The sequence below is a fragment of the Euleptes europaea genome, chromosome 2, assembly GCF_029931775.1.
Source record: "Euleptes europaea isolate rEulEur1 chromosome 2, rEulEur1.hap1, whole genome shotgun sequence".
Classification (NCBI taxonomy): domain Eukaryota; kingdom Metazoa; phylum Chordata; class Lepidosauria; order Squamata; family Sphaerodactylidae; genus Euleptes; species Euleptes europaea.
The window spans coordinates 66,219,279-66,233,538 of NC_079313.1; the positions used below are offsets into that span (position 1 = coordinate 66,219,279).

The following is a 14,260-nucleotide window of genomic DNA, read 5'->3' on the forward strand; positions in this document are numbered from 1 at the left end:
CCCCCAAATTCTAGCAACATGGCCAAAAATCATGCTGCGTGATAGGATGTTTACTGTGAAACAAAACCTACCGAGTTCAGTGAGGCTTCCAAGTTAATACGCATGCCTAAGATTGCAGTCTTAACCTCTTCTTTCTTTTGTTCAAGAGGTCAACTGAATTCTCATTTGTCACAATTCCTTAATTACCATGGAACCTCTAATCCAGGCCTCAAATTCCTCGCTGCCCATACTTTTTTTTTTTTTTTGGTAAACTTTAGAATGCGTATCTAATAGCAACCAATGACTTTTCCTATTTTCTCACTTGGAATCTGTTTTGGGAGCTTGGAATTGCTATCTCACTTGAATCAGTAACATCTGTGAGTACAGGCCAGCTACAATGGGAATGCTTAGACAGATTTCCTGTGTTTTAAGGCTCTTTTTCCTCTGAGGAGATTGCTCTGGGACAAATACATTTAATGCCTCTTATTTCTTTTCCTTTTCCTTGGGTAGCTTGGCTTGAAGGATTTAAAAGTGACTTTAAGGAACATTACCACCATTTTGAAAAGTTCTACTTTCAAACACATGAAAAGAAAAGTTTGAGTGGATTTCTAAAGCTGTTTTGCAGCTTGCAGGTATGGCTTTGATTTTCTTTTCTTGGCAGGCTTTTGCTATTTTCCGTTCCCTTCCAAAGACCACGTTTGTGGGTGCCTAAAGAACAGGCCTAAAGTAAAAGTTTAAACAAGCAAGAGTAGAAAAGAATAATGCTGCATGTTCATGCTTGGAATGAATCTGCATGTTTACTTCTTCCAAAGTGCCTGTGTTAGTATCCAATGTTGTTTTGAAATCTATAGTTGAAATTATGTTTTCCCTTAAGTACTAATAATGAAACTATATTTTTAAAAGATATTTTGTTAACAAAAGGCAGATAGAAGCCAAAGACTATTATTATTTCATTAAATGCCAGATTTTCAGAATCCTATTAAATCTCTCCCTCTCTCTCCCTGCTTTATGGAACTCATACAGTGGGACCCTGTTTTTTTATAATTATTTCTGGGCAAATTAAAGAAGGGCTTGCTTATGCTGTTAAAATTGCAGCTTTTATGTTGTGAAAACTTTCTCTTTTGTCATGGCAAGTGGACTCATTGCTGCTTCAGCAGAGAACAAAAGTCTACCCCTCTCTTTTTATATGGCAGTTGATAAATTATTCATGCAACTAACTAGGAATCTGGATTTTCATGGGAATTACAGTGGGGGTTTTTTAGACTTCCACCATTTAAATAGACATTTCTCACACACCTGCATGCTTCAGGCTATCAGGTGTTTAAAATCACAGATGGGTTGTTCGCCCACACACCCCTCCCTTTGCTTATCAAATGAGTCCTGTGAATATTTTGTCTTTTTATCTATACATGCTTGTGAATGCTCCCCCCACCCAAAACTAATTAGCATGAGGGGGAAAGAGGATCTAATAGGACTCTAACAATTAGCACCAGGAATCCCATAACTTGGCTTTTAATTTTAAACTTACAAGATGCAGGTGCATTTTCATCATGGCTTTATAGGTGTGTGAAGTTTTAGAGTGTTTCCTATATTTTTTCCTGGCAGCTGAGGGTAACTGTGTTTTTATTAAATCTTTCAGCAAATTGTATAGTAATAGAAACTGCTACTGGAACTGAAAACTGCATACAATGTAAAGGCCAATAATGTTCATATTACTGTCTTGTCATATGAGGAGAGGGGAATGAACCTCATAGATAATAATGAAAGGAGGGTCACCGTGATTTTCAGCATCTTAGCTCTGAAGAAAATGGATCCTTTGGCTGTGAAAAGAACTTTGCTATCCAGATTTATGAAAGAACCATAACTGGCAAAAAAATGTTGACAGGTTCAAAGAAAACAACAGGAAAATCAAGGTTTCATATGTGGCTATAACAATTCTCATAAGGATAGTGAAATGATATCATTCAGGAGAGCATTTTTTTTATACAGGAACAATGCTATAGTAAAATGGAATGGTTCAAGAGGATGTTTTTACCAAGGGGCAGGGGCTGTAGTTTATGGCTGTATTGTATTGTATGTATGCTGCATTGTTGCATTATTTTCTAACTTTGTAAATCAGTCTTACAACCATATTTATTATATTTATTATATACCTTACCTTGAACCTGTTGCATTGCTAAAAAATTTAATCTGCCTTGAATCTATGAATGAATGAATGAATGATTAAAAATTTTATTATATGGATACAGTGATACACAATTCTACATGTGTAGCAGCAGCATAGCAAAAATGTAAATATGAACAAATATAAACTTACACAATCAATTGGTGTTGACTGCTGTGTGTGTTTGTAAAGGGCCATCAAGTCACAGCTGACTTATGGCGACCCCTTATGGAGTTTTCAAGTCAAGAGACTAACAGGTAGTTTGCCAGTGCCTTCCTCTGCATAGCAACCCTGGTATTCCTTAGTGGTCTCCCATCCAAATACTAACCAGGGCTGACCCTGATTAGCTTCTGAGATCTGATGAGATCGAGCTATACCATGCTTCCTTCCTCCCATTGACTGCCATGGGACCCTTTAATATTATGATCATGGAGTTCATCCATGTGTAATTAATCTGAATATTGTCTCATTGATGTTCTCCGTCAACCAGGTCCCTGCTGATTTTGTATTTCTGGGCAAATGGCACTTCTTGTTATGAACTTCAGCTTTAAAAAAAATGAAAATGATAAAGATCAATAGGACTTCCCAGTGTAGAAAACCAAATTAACTTCAATATGCCATGTGTGTGTTAAGTGCCGTCAAGTCGCTTCTGACTCATGGCGACCCATATGCCATAGCCAGCTCCAAATGTTCCCCATTGTTTGGATTGATCAAAAGGGATCACAAGTGAGCTTCTTATCTTTCTAATATCACATTTCCTAAACAGAATAGCTTTCACAGCCACCTGCTTCCAGCTAAGCCAACAGCCACCTTAAAGTGTCATTAGACCTGCAACCTGTTGCCTGGCACCTGTGTACTTGTGGAACCCCAGAAGTAGAGGACCTTCCTTACTATGTTTTGTCCTGTCCTCTCTATTGGAGCCTAGGTCTACATTTCTTGTGACAATTTTAGCCAGCCTTGACTTGGGTCCAGCAGCAGGTGAAATTGTTTTTCTTCTAGCTGATATAGACCTACTTGTCACTCACACGGCTAAGGTCATGCAATAATAATAATAATTCGGTAAATTTCAGATTCGGGTTTATTGGGACCAATTTATTTTGGTAAACTCGGAATAAGCAGAATATCCATATTGGTAAAGGGATATTTCAGCTTTATTTCTGGGTTTACCCCAAAAAAATGGATCCATTATAGTCTATGGGGATTTTTTCCGAATCTCCTGCGGGGGCATTTTTCGAGTATAGTTACAAGGTACTCTCCTTAGACAGTCATCAATTTTATGGGCCAGCAAAGGGGTTGCCCCCATCCTCCAGGCATTTGCGGGCCAAGCTGTCCATCGGTTTTCAGGTTCAGAAGTTCAGCATTGCCGAGGACTGGTGGAAAGAGCCAATAGACAGGCTGGCACCTCAAAGTCTGGGGGCTCCCTTTGTATCTGGGGTGCATAAAGGACTGGGAACAGTCCTTTATTATAATAATAATCAAAAATCTGATTTCAAGAGATGGTCACTGTGTGGGGAAAAGAAGCCTCTACTTGGGGTGACCTTCAGTTTGAGAGCAGGTTTTCGGGGGGGGGGGAGGATGATATAGGAGCCAGCCAGTCATGACCAAGGCAGCTCTTGCAAAGGTGATTGCTCATGTGCGTGGGTGAGGAGTCTTCTTCAGAAGCCTGGTAAGCAGCTGTAGAAGCTGACATTTTCTAGTTGGAGGGTATATCCCTACGGACTGAACTGTCTTTTATATAACCCTTATGCTTGATCCAGATTAACCCACTGAATGGTGATGGTTGGCTCCGATTACAGAACATGTTGGCTCCGATTACACAACCCCTACCTCAAAAGGGGGTCAAAGACAGAAACAAAACCAGTCAAAGATAGAAAAATGGGAGAAAACACAGAGCTGTGCATCTGAGCAAAGGCGAATAGCCAAACCCAAAAAAAGCCAAATAAGCGGAGTCACTTATTCGGCTTCGGGCACATTCCCAGGTTTTGTTATTTGATCTACCCAAAACCCGAATATTGCCGAAACGGCTAATTTAAGGTTTATTTTTGGTTTGAGTATATTGGTATGCACAACCCTACACATGGCCTCATTTTCTACATTAGGTAAATAACAAAAAAGTAGTACCTATAATAAACATATATATACATATATATTCAAAACATAAATCTCTGTTAGTTTATACAGTATATAGATTTCCACTGTTTAACATTAAGTATACACTATTCAAAAAATAACTATTTATTTACACAATATAAAGGTTTCCAGTGTTAACAGTTTGTTAATATAGCTACAACATATATATTTCTGTAAATCTATCAAACATCTTTTTGTTATATGAAAGAAAATGCAAAATACAAAGTAAAATCTAATAGTATACAAATTCAAAATGATGCATTCTCTTATCAGCTTGAAATTTCTTATCAAATTGAAATCTTATTCGCTAAAATCATCAGGGAGTTAATTCATCAGGTAGAGTTCAGAAGGTCAAATTGCTATATTTTCTTTGCCATCTTAAAGACTGTATTATTCTTAATAATCTATTATAATTAGAAATCATAATGTCCAGAAAAGGAACTTTAAATTTATCGCAATGACTAGAAAATTTAATACTGTCATGTAAATGATTTAACCAATGTATAAAGTTGTCAATTTCTTTAGGATTTGAAAATAGTAAAAATATATCATCTAAATTAAAAAAGGGGTTATCCTATCATTTAAAGTAAATCGATTTTCAAAATCATACATGAATAAATTTGCTATACTAGGTGCAAAAGCACTACCCATTGCTACCACTTGGATTTGTAGAAAATAATTGTCTTGAAATCTGAAAGTTTTTCTCTACCACTATGTCAAATACATCTAGTAAAAAAATCAGTGGGTGGTTCTTTAATAGTTCTACTATCTAATGTATTGTCAATCACCAATCTGGCTTCAGAATGTGGAATGTTTGTGTACAATGAGTTAATGTCATGGGACATTAACTCTTAAAAGTTACTCTTAATAGGCATAGACTGTTTCCTAGATAATAAGGAACTGTGTCAGAGGCAACTTAGGTCAGAGACAGGCTACAGCTGGAATTGAGTCCAAAGGTAAAAAGCAAGGGATGGTCAACTGTAGATTTGGGTTTGTTGTCCAATGTAGCTATAGCTTTAACCACTATGGAGTTCACACTGGCAAATCGAAAAAATGATCTGGTGTTGCAGACTCGGAGAATGCACTCTTCCATATACAAGTACTGTCTTCTGATGTTTTTTCCAGCATTCAAACTCTTCATTCTGGATAGAAAGAAATTGTATGAGCTTTGCAGAGACCATTTTCCCACACCTATAGGAGGACCACACAGTGTAGCTGAACATTAATCTACATTCTTTTTTAAAAAAATGAAAATTGGTAAGGTTTCCTCCCTTTCCCCCACCACACCGTTCTCCCACTGTTCTGTGTACTTCCTTTCCCCCATTTAAACTTAAATTGTACTCTGTGAGCCTTATAGACCTCAACTCTTGATAAAACTCTGTGTTCAGTGTAATCTGACTAATAGACCCAGTTTGTACTTGAGTCTTCTTCCCGCAATGCCACTGTGCAACCTTCATGAAATCCCAATGTCCAGAGTCCGAAAAACGAAGAGTGGACAGAGGAATTGGTAAAGGAAAATGCAAGCCAAAAGACTGGAGTTGACAAGACATTAATTGTAGCTAATTCGTAACTGCTTCCTGGCCTTATATATTTTATTTAATATGTAGGCAAGACATCTAAAATTCACTTATCTCATTTTACATGGTTTACATATCTTTTCCCTGTCCACACATAGTAACTTTAAGTTGTTTAAATGGCAGGGGAGCAATTGCTATCTGTTGACTGTTGTCAAGGAAACTGAAAAAGGTGTACCTGTCATATTTGGCTATGCAACAAAACTACCTTAACATTTCTAGCTTCTGGACTGTCACAAAGAACAGCACGCTAAATAACCTTATTGTAATTCTAAGGATAAAATATGAGTTGAAGATATTAAAAAATTAGAGCAGTTGAGAAATTAATCTCATAAACAAACACAATCCTCAGATTACCTGTTGTTGTTTTAACAACCTAAAGGAAGCACCCAGAAGATGGAAACTGTGAATGCTTTCCTAGCATGGACTAGTCTTGTTGTCTTGGGAACTCCTGAGTCTCTGACTGTAGCCCAGCTTGTCCTGGTGAATAGAGGGATCCACACTGAAAGAGGACAATCTGTGTATGTGACGGAAAATGACTTGCAGTTTAACATTTCTAAAGAGATGGACTCTTGCAAAGTAGAAGTGGTTTTAAATGAGCCGGTGACACAGCGAGTTGGGAAGCTGACACCTGAGGTAAGTGCTGCTATATTAATGTGTTTTTTGTTTGTAGAAAATTGATATGAAATATAAATTATTATGTATTACCTCTCCTGTCAAAGATGGCACGATCAGGTTCATTATCATGTTCTCATGCTCGTGGTATCATGGGTAGCATAACCTGGTGTTCACCAGACTTGTCCTTACTTACATACCATAACACTGGTTCCAGAAAACCCTTTCTTCAGCAGGGAGTGAAAGCCAACATGTTTCTATTGAAGAGGAGTCCAAATGATTCATTTTACTCACTGTTTGCTTCTACTTTTCCTATCAGGTATTTGATTGCCATTTCTTACCCAATGAGGTTAAATACGTTCATAATGGCTGCCCGCTACTTAAAGAAGACAGTGTGATACTGAGAGTATACAGGTGTGTTCTCTGTTTTGCAAACACTTCATTACTGTTTTACACAATTAAGTTTTTTATAAACAAAAAAACAATAACCAAAATTATGGAATTCCCTTCCCAGAGAGATTCATCTGCCCCCTTCTATCATTGTCTTCCACCAGCAGGTAAAAACTTTTTAGTTTTGTCTGGAGTTCCCTCATTGAGACTCTTCTACCTTTACTCCCGTTCATGTGTTTACTTGTTTATGTGTTCTGATTTAATTATTTTATATATTTATATGTGGTTTTAATCTTGTTTTAATGTTTTTATTGTTCACTGCCTTGGCGACCCTTGGGTAGTGGGTGGCTTTAAAATGTCATGAATGAATGAATGAATGAATGAAAATAAACCATAAGGGTGGTATGCATTGAACTTGAAGTTTTATTCTTACAGCTCAGCGCTGACCCATCATTTTGGTGGGGATTAATTTAAAGGGCTCACTGTACATTATATTCAGACTGCATTTATGCAGTAGTTTCTCCATGTTAAAAAAAACAAAATATAACCTTTAAAATCAATTAGTCTTGTCCCTTATTCTTTTCAATGTCTTCATGAAGCCACTGGGAAAGATCATTTGGAGCACAGTGTCATTATTAAGCTTACCATGGCTATCTGTTTCTAGGAAAAAGCAGGAATGCAGTGGAGGTGCTTAACTGATATATAGAGACAGTAAAGGACTATCCAGAGAATAAAATGAAACTTGATCCAGACAAAATAGAATTACTCTGGGTAGGGAAACAGTATTGGTTTAGGTCCCCAACCCAATAACTCAGGGAAATATCTGGGTAAGAGGCAGGTGAGGGGAACTGGGCTGCCCTGTGTAGCAGTGTCTCTGGGAGAGAGAGTGGGGACTTGGTTTGTAAAAGGGTCAGGGCTCTCATAAAAATAAATAAAGATCAGACGTGAGGTGAAGCCTAACCTACCTGCACCTCTGAGTCTGAGAGAAGTTGTGTTGGGTGGCAGGGTTAAGGGTCACAACTAGGGCTGTGCCCAAAAAAAAAAACATTTGGCATTTTCCAGTTTTTGGTATATTGCATCTGAAAAATATCAGTATTCCTGATATAGCTGAATACCAAATACCAATATGGTATTCAGATTTGGGGTTTTTCGGGTTTCTGATGTTTTTTGAGGCCCATTATTCCCTGTGGGAAAACAGGTGGCTGGGGGTATTTTTAAAGGTAAAGACACCAAAATCATTATGTTCCTGTCCTTTAAAGAACCCCCAAATTTCACGTCGATTAGACCAAGGGATCCAGTTAACTGAAGACGTTGGCTGAGTGAACCTTTTACTGCCTTCCTTTTCCCAAGCATTTGTCCCCAAGCAGTTTCCTCTCTGAGATTTGGGGAAACCTCTCTATAAGATGTGCCATAGGGTGTGGGGGATTCTTCCCTCTTCCACTGATGCAGGCTGTAAGCAAAAGAGAGTCATTCCATTTGATTCCTCCTTGCTGCTGCCGTTATTTGTTGGCTGTGAAGCTCTCTTGAACCTCAGAGAAGAGTCTTGGACAAATGGCTGGCTGCTTGGTGAAGGGGAGGGTAGAGAAAGAGCTACTCCACCAGCACCTCAGTAACCTCTTCAAGTGGACCCAACCCATACTTTCCAATGGCTTCAAGAGCAGCTTTATATTACAGTAATCTAATTTGGGTGTTACCAAGATGTAATAACTGAGGCAATGTCCCCTTTCTCCAAGAATTACATCCAATCTATCAGTTGATTCAAGATGCTGTGAAAATAATTCCTGTGTGGGTTTGAGGCAGCAATCATATGAAACTGGTAATACTGCAACTATTCTAGTTGTCAGTTTCTTTGTGGGCCCCTTTCAAGGTGCTAGGATCGACTGTTAAAGCCCTAAATGGCCTGGCCCCAGAGCTCCTAAAGGACCACTTCCACCCATATGAGCCTGTCTGGGCGCTAAGATCCATGTGTGGTACTCTCCTGTTGGAACTGGTGGTAAGAACAGTGGATTTACCTCCCTAACCACTGGTTCTTGCAGTACAGCCCCCATTTTGATGGCTACTTTCAACTGCTGTCCTGGAACTTTAGAGTCCCCTCTCCCTAGACTGGTGCTGTTCCTCCAAAGGGGTCATCTCTCCTTTTGAAAGGGATTAGAGGGAGGGTGCATGGATATACCTATCTCCTGACATAATTTTTTACTACAGGTTTTAATGTGAAGGTGTGTGTTTTACCATTTTATTACTTCTTGTCTGTTACCTTGAGCATCTCGCAGTGAAAGGCTATAAATTAAATACTTTAATAATAGCAAAATAGTTCTTTTCCCACTTTTAATCAGAGATGTTAGATACCGGGGGTAAAATTAAACTACAGCCACACCTCTTTTCTAGCAATAAGAGCTGCAGCCTACAATTCTTCCTGAAAACAATGTCATAAAAGCATATATTCCATAATACTGATAGGATTTGAACTTGTTTGCTTTTGAGTCCAGCATGTTACTGTGACAAAAGGAATAGTCTGCCTTTCAAAATAAGGAGAGAGAAAACATTCTTCTTTTTGGCAAGCAGTAATTTACAAAGTAACCAACAAAAGGTATTTCACTCTTAAAAGGAACTATGTTACTATTATATTCAAACTACGTAGATAATTGTCTAGTATGCATATTTAATCAGCTCATATCAATTTAGTTGATTGAAAGATAGATAATTAACTACCCTAATTGTAACTGTATTCAAGCTTATAGTTTCAATATAATTGACTGGCATACTTCCTGAAACTAAAGCAAGCATATTCTTTATGCATTATAATATGAAAACAAAGCCAAATAACTATCAAGGCAGGATCCTACAAACCTTCAAATGTTTGCATATATCATTGTTTTTCCCCCAGGTGCATAGCAGGTGATAGATTTTGCTCAAAATTCTTCTAAGCTTCCATGTAGAGATTGCCACCTCTTTGATAAGAAAATATTGCTTATTATTATAATGCATAATACCCAATATGCCTCTTACTTCAGGTTTACAGAAATGGAGACCTTTGTGGAGAAGTTTGTTCTTCATATAGAGATCAGAAGTTCAAAATCAAGTCTCATTCAGTTTGGAAAAATCTCTTTGGAAGTTCCCGATTTCTTTGGGATTTCTCAGCCAATTGACAGAAATGTTTTTACTTTCAAATATAATGGAGTCAGTAAAGCTTGCACAGTGAGAATCATACCATCTGAAGAATTGCTCTTTCCTGCTGTGGGCCAAATAGTTGTTGCCGACTCCAAAATACAGAAAAATGAAAATATACCAGATTATCTAAAACTGCAAAAAGGTGATGTCCTTTTAAAACAAACAAGCATTTGAATCTAGTAAAATACTTTTAAAAAAATGTCAGTTGTATCCCAGTTGTTTGAAATCTGGCCATGCAAATGCAAAGAATAACCAGCATATGTTGTCCTGATGAGCTGCTAGAAGAAAACAATCTTGCCGCCATCCTGATTAGAAGAAACGGATTATTGAAAAGGCGGAAAATAGGACAAGATTAGGCTCAAGGTTCAAGTTTATTGCACAGGGCCAAAAGCCGCTACAAGAAGTAGACTAAACACATTATAAATTTGTTTGAGAATCTTTGAAAACATATGTTTACATTTACATTTTAGTATTAAATTAAAACTCAAGGAGGAAGAAAGAGTCTAAAGAATCTAAAGAGAGAATTTAAAATTTAGTTTACAAAAACCAAAACTGCAACCACTCATGACTTAAAATGGTAGCTGTTAAAGCTTGCCTGAATAGAGCTCACTTTTGAAGGACAAGATTAAAACAGATTAATTAAGACATTCCTCCAATTGAGTCGTTAGTATTTTGATTTTGAAAAATATGCATGAGAGAACTCACATTCACACCTATGTCTATTTTTCATAGAACAGGTAGAGCTGGTGGCTTATCTGAGTCAGTGTTCTACAGTGGTTAGAATATCAGACTGGGAGCAGGGAGATCAGCCCCACTCCATCATGAAGTTCACTGGGCCAGTCACTATCTTACAGCTTAAACTACCATAACCTCACAGCTTGTTGTCAGGGTAGAATAGGAACAGTGCATGATAATATGCACCATCCTCATTGGTACACACAGACATTAGCTTGCTCTTGGAAATGACTGAAAATGTGACATCCATCACTGCTTCCTAAAATACTGTACTGTAAGTGTTCTTTCATCTTGATTATCCAAGTGCAAATTTCCCCCCATAAATACTATCACAGTCATTTGTAAGAATGAGGCTGAAGTGTGCTTTCAAAAATTAATCACTAGTTGGGTTGATTATATCCATCACTCCTTTGGAGGTGGAGCTCCATACATGAGGTGATTATCCTCACCTCTCTTTTTTTCAGTGTGTAGGTAGTGACATCATCTTGCAGAAGGAACTACACCAGGATTATTAACACAGCTTATGTTGCAGCTAGCATGTTCAGGGAAATTCCTGAGGCATCATCATAGTTCAGGAAGCAGGACCTTTAGCATGCTTACTAAGCAAAAAGAAGGGAATTACAGTGGGAAGCTATGCTAACTAAACACACCTGCAAAGGAGGATGCATATTCATTGGCCTGGGAGATGATTAGCACCCAAACATAGATGTGCCTCCAGATTTAACCCAGATCTGTACTCAGATGTCAAATGTTCAATAAAATAAAATAAGTGTTCAGAAAACTGTGATGATGTAACCCTCTGTAAAGATCATTTCACTTATCCACACATGTAAAATGTTTTAAAGGTTTTTATAATTATTTTGAATGCCATTTCTCCCTCCTCCCTCACTGCTCCTGCTGCCTACGGTGGATTGGGAGAGCCCACAGCTGGGTTGGCTGTTGCAGGCATTTGAAACAACTTGAAGGAGGTGTTATGTTCAGTGGGAGGGAGACAAGGCCTCCAGACTCTGGAGACCAGGTCTACTGCCCACTTCTTAGAACACCCCAACTGTTTTCCAGCCCGTATGCACTTTAAATTTTAAAGAGCCATTTGTTTTCTGTGGTGATAGAGCTGATTTCCAAAGTTCAGAGGCCAAGTTTCCCCATAAAAAACAATGGACCTTTCACATTTAAAGGTCACATATGCTGCCACATAGCTGTTTGCCAGGGCACCCTTCCTCTCTCCCCTTCCCTCTCTTTCTCCCCACTCCTTCTGCATCTGGGGAGGAAATGGGGGGAATAAAACAATGGCAAAAATAATGGTTCCAAAATTTTGGAATCTAAAAAAGTACACAAAATTAGTGTTGCCAACCTCCAGGTACTAGCTGAAGATCTGCTGTTACAACTGATCTCCAGCTGATAGAGATCAGTTCACCTGGAGAAAATGGCTGCTTTGGCAATTGGACTCTGTGGCATTGAAGTCCCTCCCCTCCCCAAACCCCGCCCTCCTCAGGCTCCACCCCCAAAACCTCCCGCCGGTGGTGAAGAGGGACCTGGCAACCCTACCCAAAACAGAATCCTGTACCAGTAATAACACTTATGAAAATTCAGGGTCAAGCCCTCCCCCAAACCCTGAAATGAAATTAATATGGATTTTTTTTGAAGTGAACACCCCTAAACATGATTATGTGTCTTCTATGTGTCCTTACGCAAATGTCCTCCATATGAATATGTAGGACTTTGGGCCACTGAACAAGTATTCCTAGCCTTGCATAAAAGACCTGTGACTTCATTACCTACCCTTTGTAGTCCCACCCCCACCCCCAATGGTGCTCCTACAGCTCAAGATGCCCACAAAGGAAAACCCAGTCAAGTCATGATACCATCCTCCCCACTAATTGGAACTGACAGTGAATTGAACCCAATTCTCCTACATTTAGGCTGTCACCCATAGCGTGCACTGAACATTTCCTCTTTAGCCATTTATCCAAGATCTTGTTTGTTCAAAAATGTATAAACCCATGTTAAAATGTGTATGTTAAAAATAAAGTGGAACTTTGAGAAGGTTTAGAAGTACTAACTAGTGTTATTCTCCTCTCCACCTGCCTTCAGCTGGACAGTCCAAATTGTTTTGTCCTACCAATGCTGCCTGCTATTCAAGGTTTAAAAAAATAGAACTACTAAAAATGAGCTGTGAAGATTTTCTGGAGATGGGACTTAGGTACCAACACCTTAGCCCCCCATCACCTGATACAGATTATGTGCCAATTCATGTGGAAATCCAAGAAAAAAAGAATAGATACCCATTACAGGTGAGAATAAAGAGGTACATTTTTCTATACATTCTCTTTTACCTTCTTCCCAACAGAAATGTTAGACTTTAACCATTGTCCTGATCATGTATGAACTTCAAAGCCTGCTAATTATATGACAAAGTAGCCACTTGATGGTTGTGTTACACATTCTGACTAACAGCCCATTCCTGACCATTGTGGAGGGGGGGGTGTTTTTTCCCCAACACTGACTGTTTCCAACATGAGAATTTTTTGTAAGCACCACTCAATAGAGAACCTGGCAGCAGTCCCGGAGGCATTTGCATAGGGACTGCTGGGTGCATGAAATAATCCAATGCCATTGAAGCACCAAGCTTTATTCCCTCCTCCTATGGGAAGAAGCAGATAAAACTAGATAAATGAAAGTAAACTTCTAAGGATGAACTGCAGAATTTTCTTCAAAATTCACATTCACAAAAATCACAGTCCGCATAGTTTCTCTGCTCAGCTGTCATTCCTGCCTGATTTGGTAATTATGATCTTATCCTCTGTAGATGTGTTTAATCAACCACAATGTTCACCTTTACTAATATTTGGTTAATGGGATAAGGACTGACTTCTATTACTTCTCTGCATTTGTTTAAGATGGTAAATGAATGCTTGGGGATTGGGGGAACTCCCACATGTGTTCCAAACATCATAAAACAGGCCCTATTCTTTTGTTCTCCTTCCAGGCATTTAAACTCAGATATTGACAAGCAGGGATGACTGATGTTTTAATTGTCACTTTGTAGTAGCACCCAGAGACCCCAGAAGCAGCCTTAAAGTACTGCTAAAAGATAATGTATTCCACTCGCAGTCCTTGTATAGAGATTATTTGGTTTCCTTGTTTGTAGGCTGAAAATGTATGGATTCCTGTGAGGATAAAAGGGGCTATTCCAAACAGACAACCTCAAGCTGCATTCATGTCCATGTTTATCCTGGAGATCGATGAATTTATTCTTACTCCTATTACAACAGTGACTTTGGATGCTGAAGATGAAGAAACCCCAAGAGAAAGACTGGTATTCAACATTACTAAACCTCCTTCTCAGGGATACATTACCCACTTGGAAGACCATTCCAAGGCCATTACATCTTTCACATGGCAGGATTTGTATGATACAAAAGTTGCCTTCCAGCCACCCAATATTTCTCATTCTGAGAGACAGAACTATGAGGTAAGATATGGGGTATTAATAGTTGTTTCTCTC

General features: G+C 38.6%; 1 protein-coding gene across 1 annotated transcript in view; it reads left to right on the forward strand.

The window, feature by feature from the left end:
• Positions 1 to 314: 314 nt before the first annotated feature.
• LOC130473237 (FRAS1-related extracellular matrix protein 1-like) overlaps positions 315 to 14,260 on the forward strand; it is a 154,106-nt gene continuing 140,160 nt past the window's right edge. The window contains exons 1-6 of the mRNA XM_056844764.1: positions 315 to 611; positions 6,230 to 6,483; positions 6,782 to 6,876; positions 9,864 to 10,162; positions 12,847 to 13,046; positions 13,904 to 14,227. Of these exons, the coding sequence (XP_056700742.1) occupies positions 6,244 to 6,483; positions 6,782 to 6,876; positions 9,864 to 10,162; positions 12,847 to 13,046; positions 13,904 to 14,227 (1,158 nt within the window). The 5' untranslated portion in view covers positions 315 to 611; positions 6,230 to 6,243. The remainder of the gene's footprint in view (positions 612 to 6,229; positions 6,484 to 6,781; positions 6,877 to 9,863; positions 10,163 to 12,846; positions 13,047 to 13,903; positions 14,228 to 14,260) is intronic.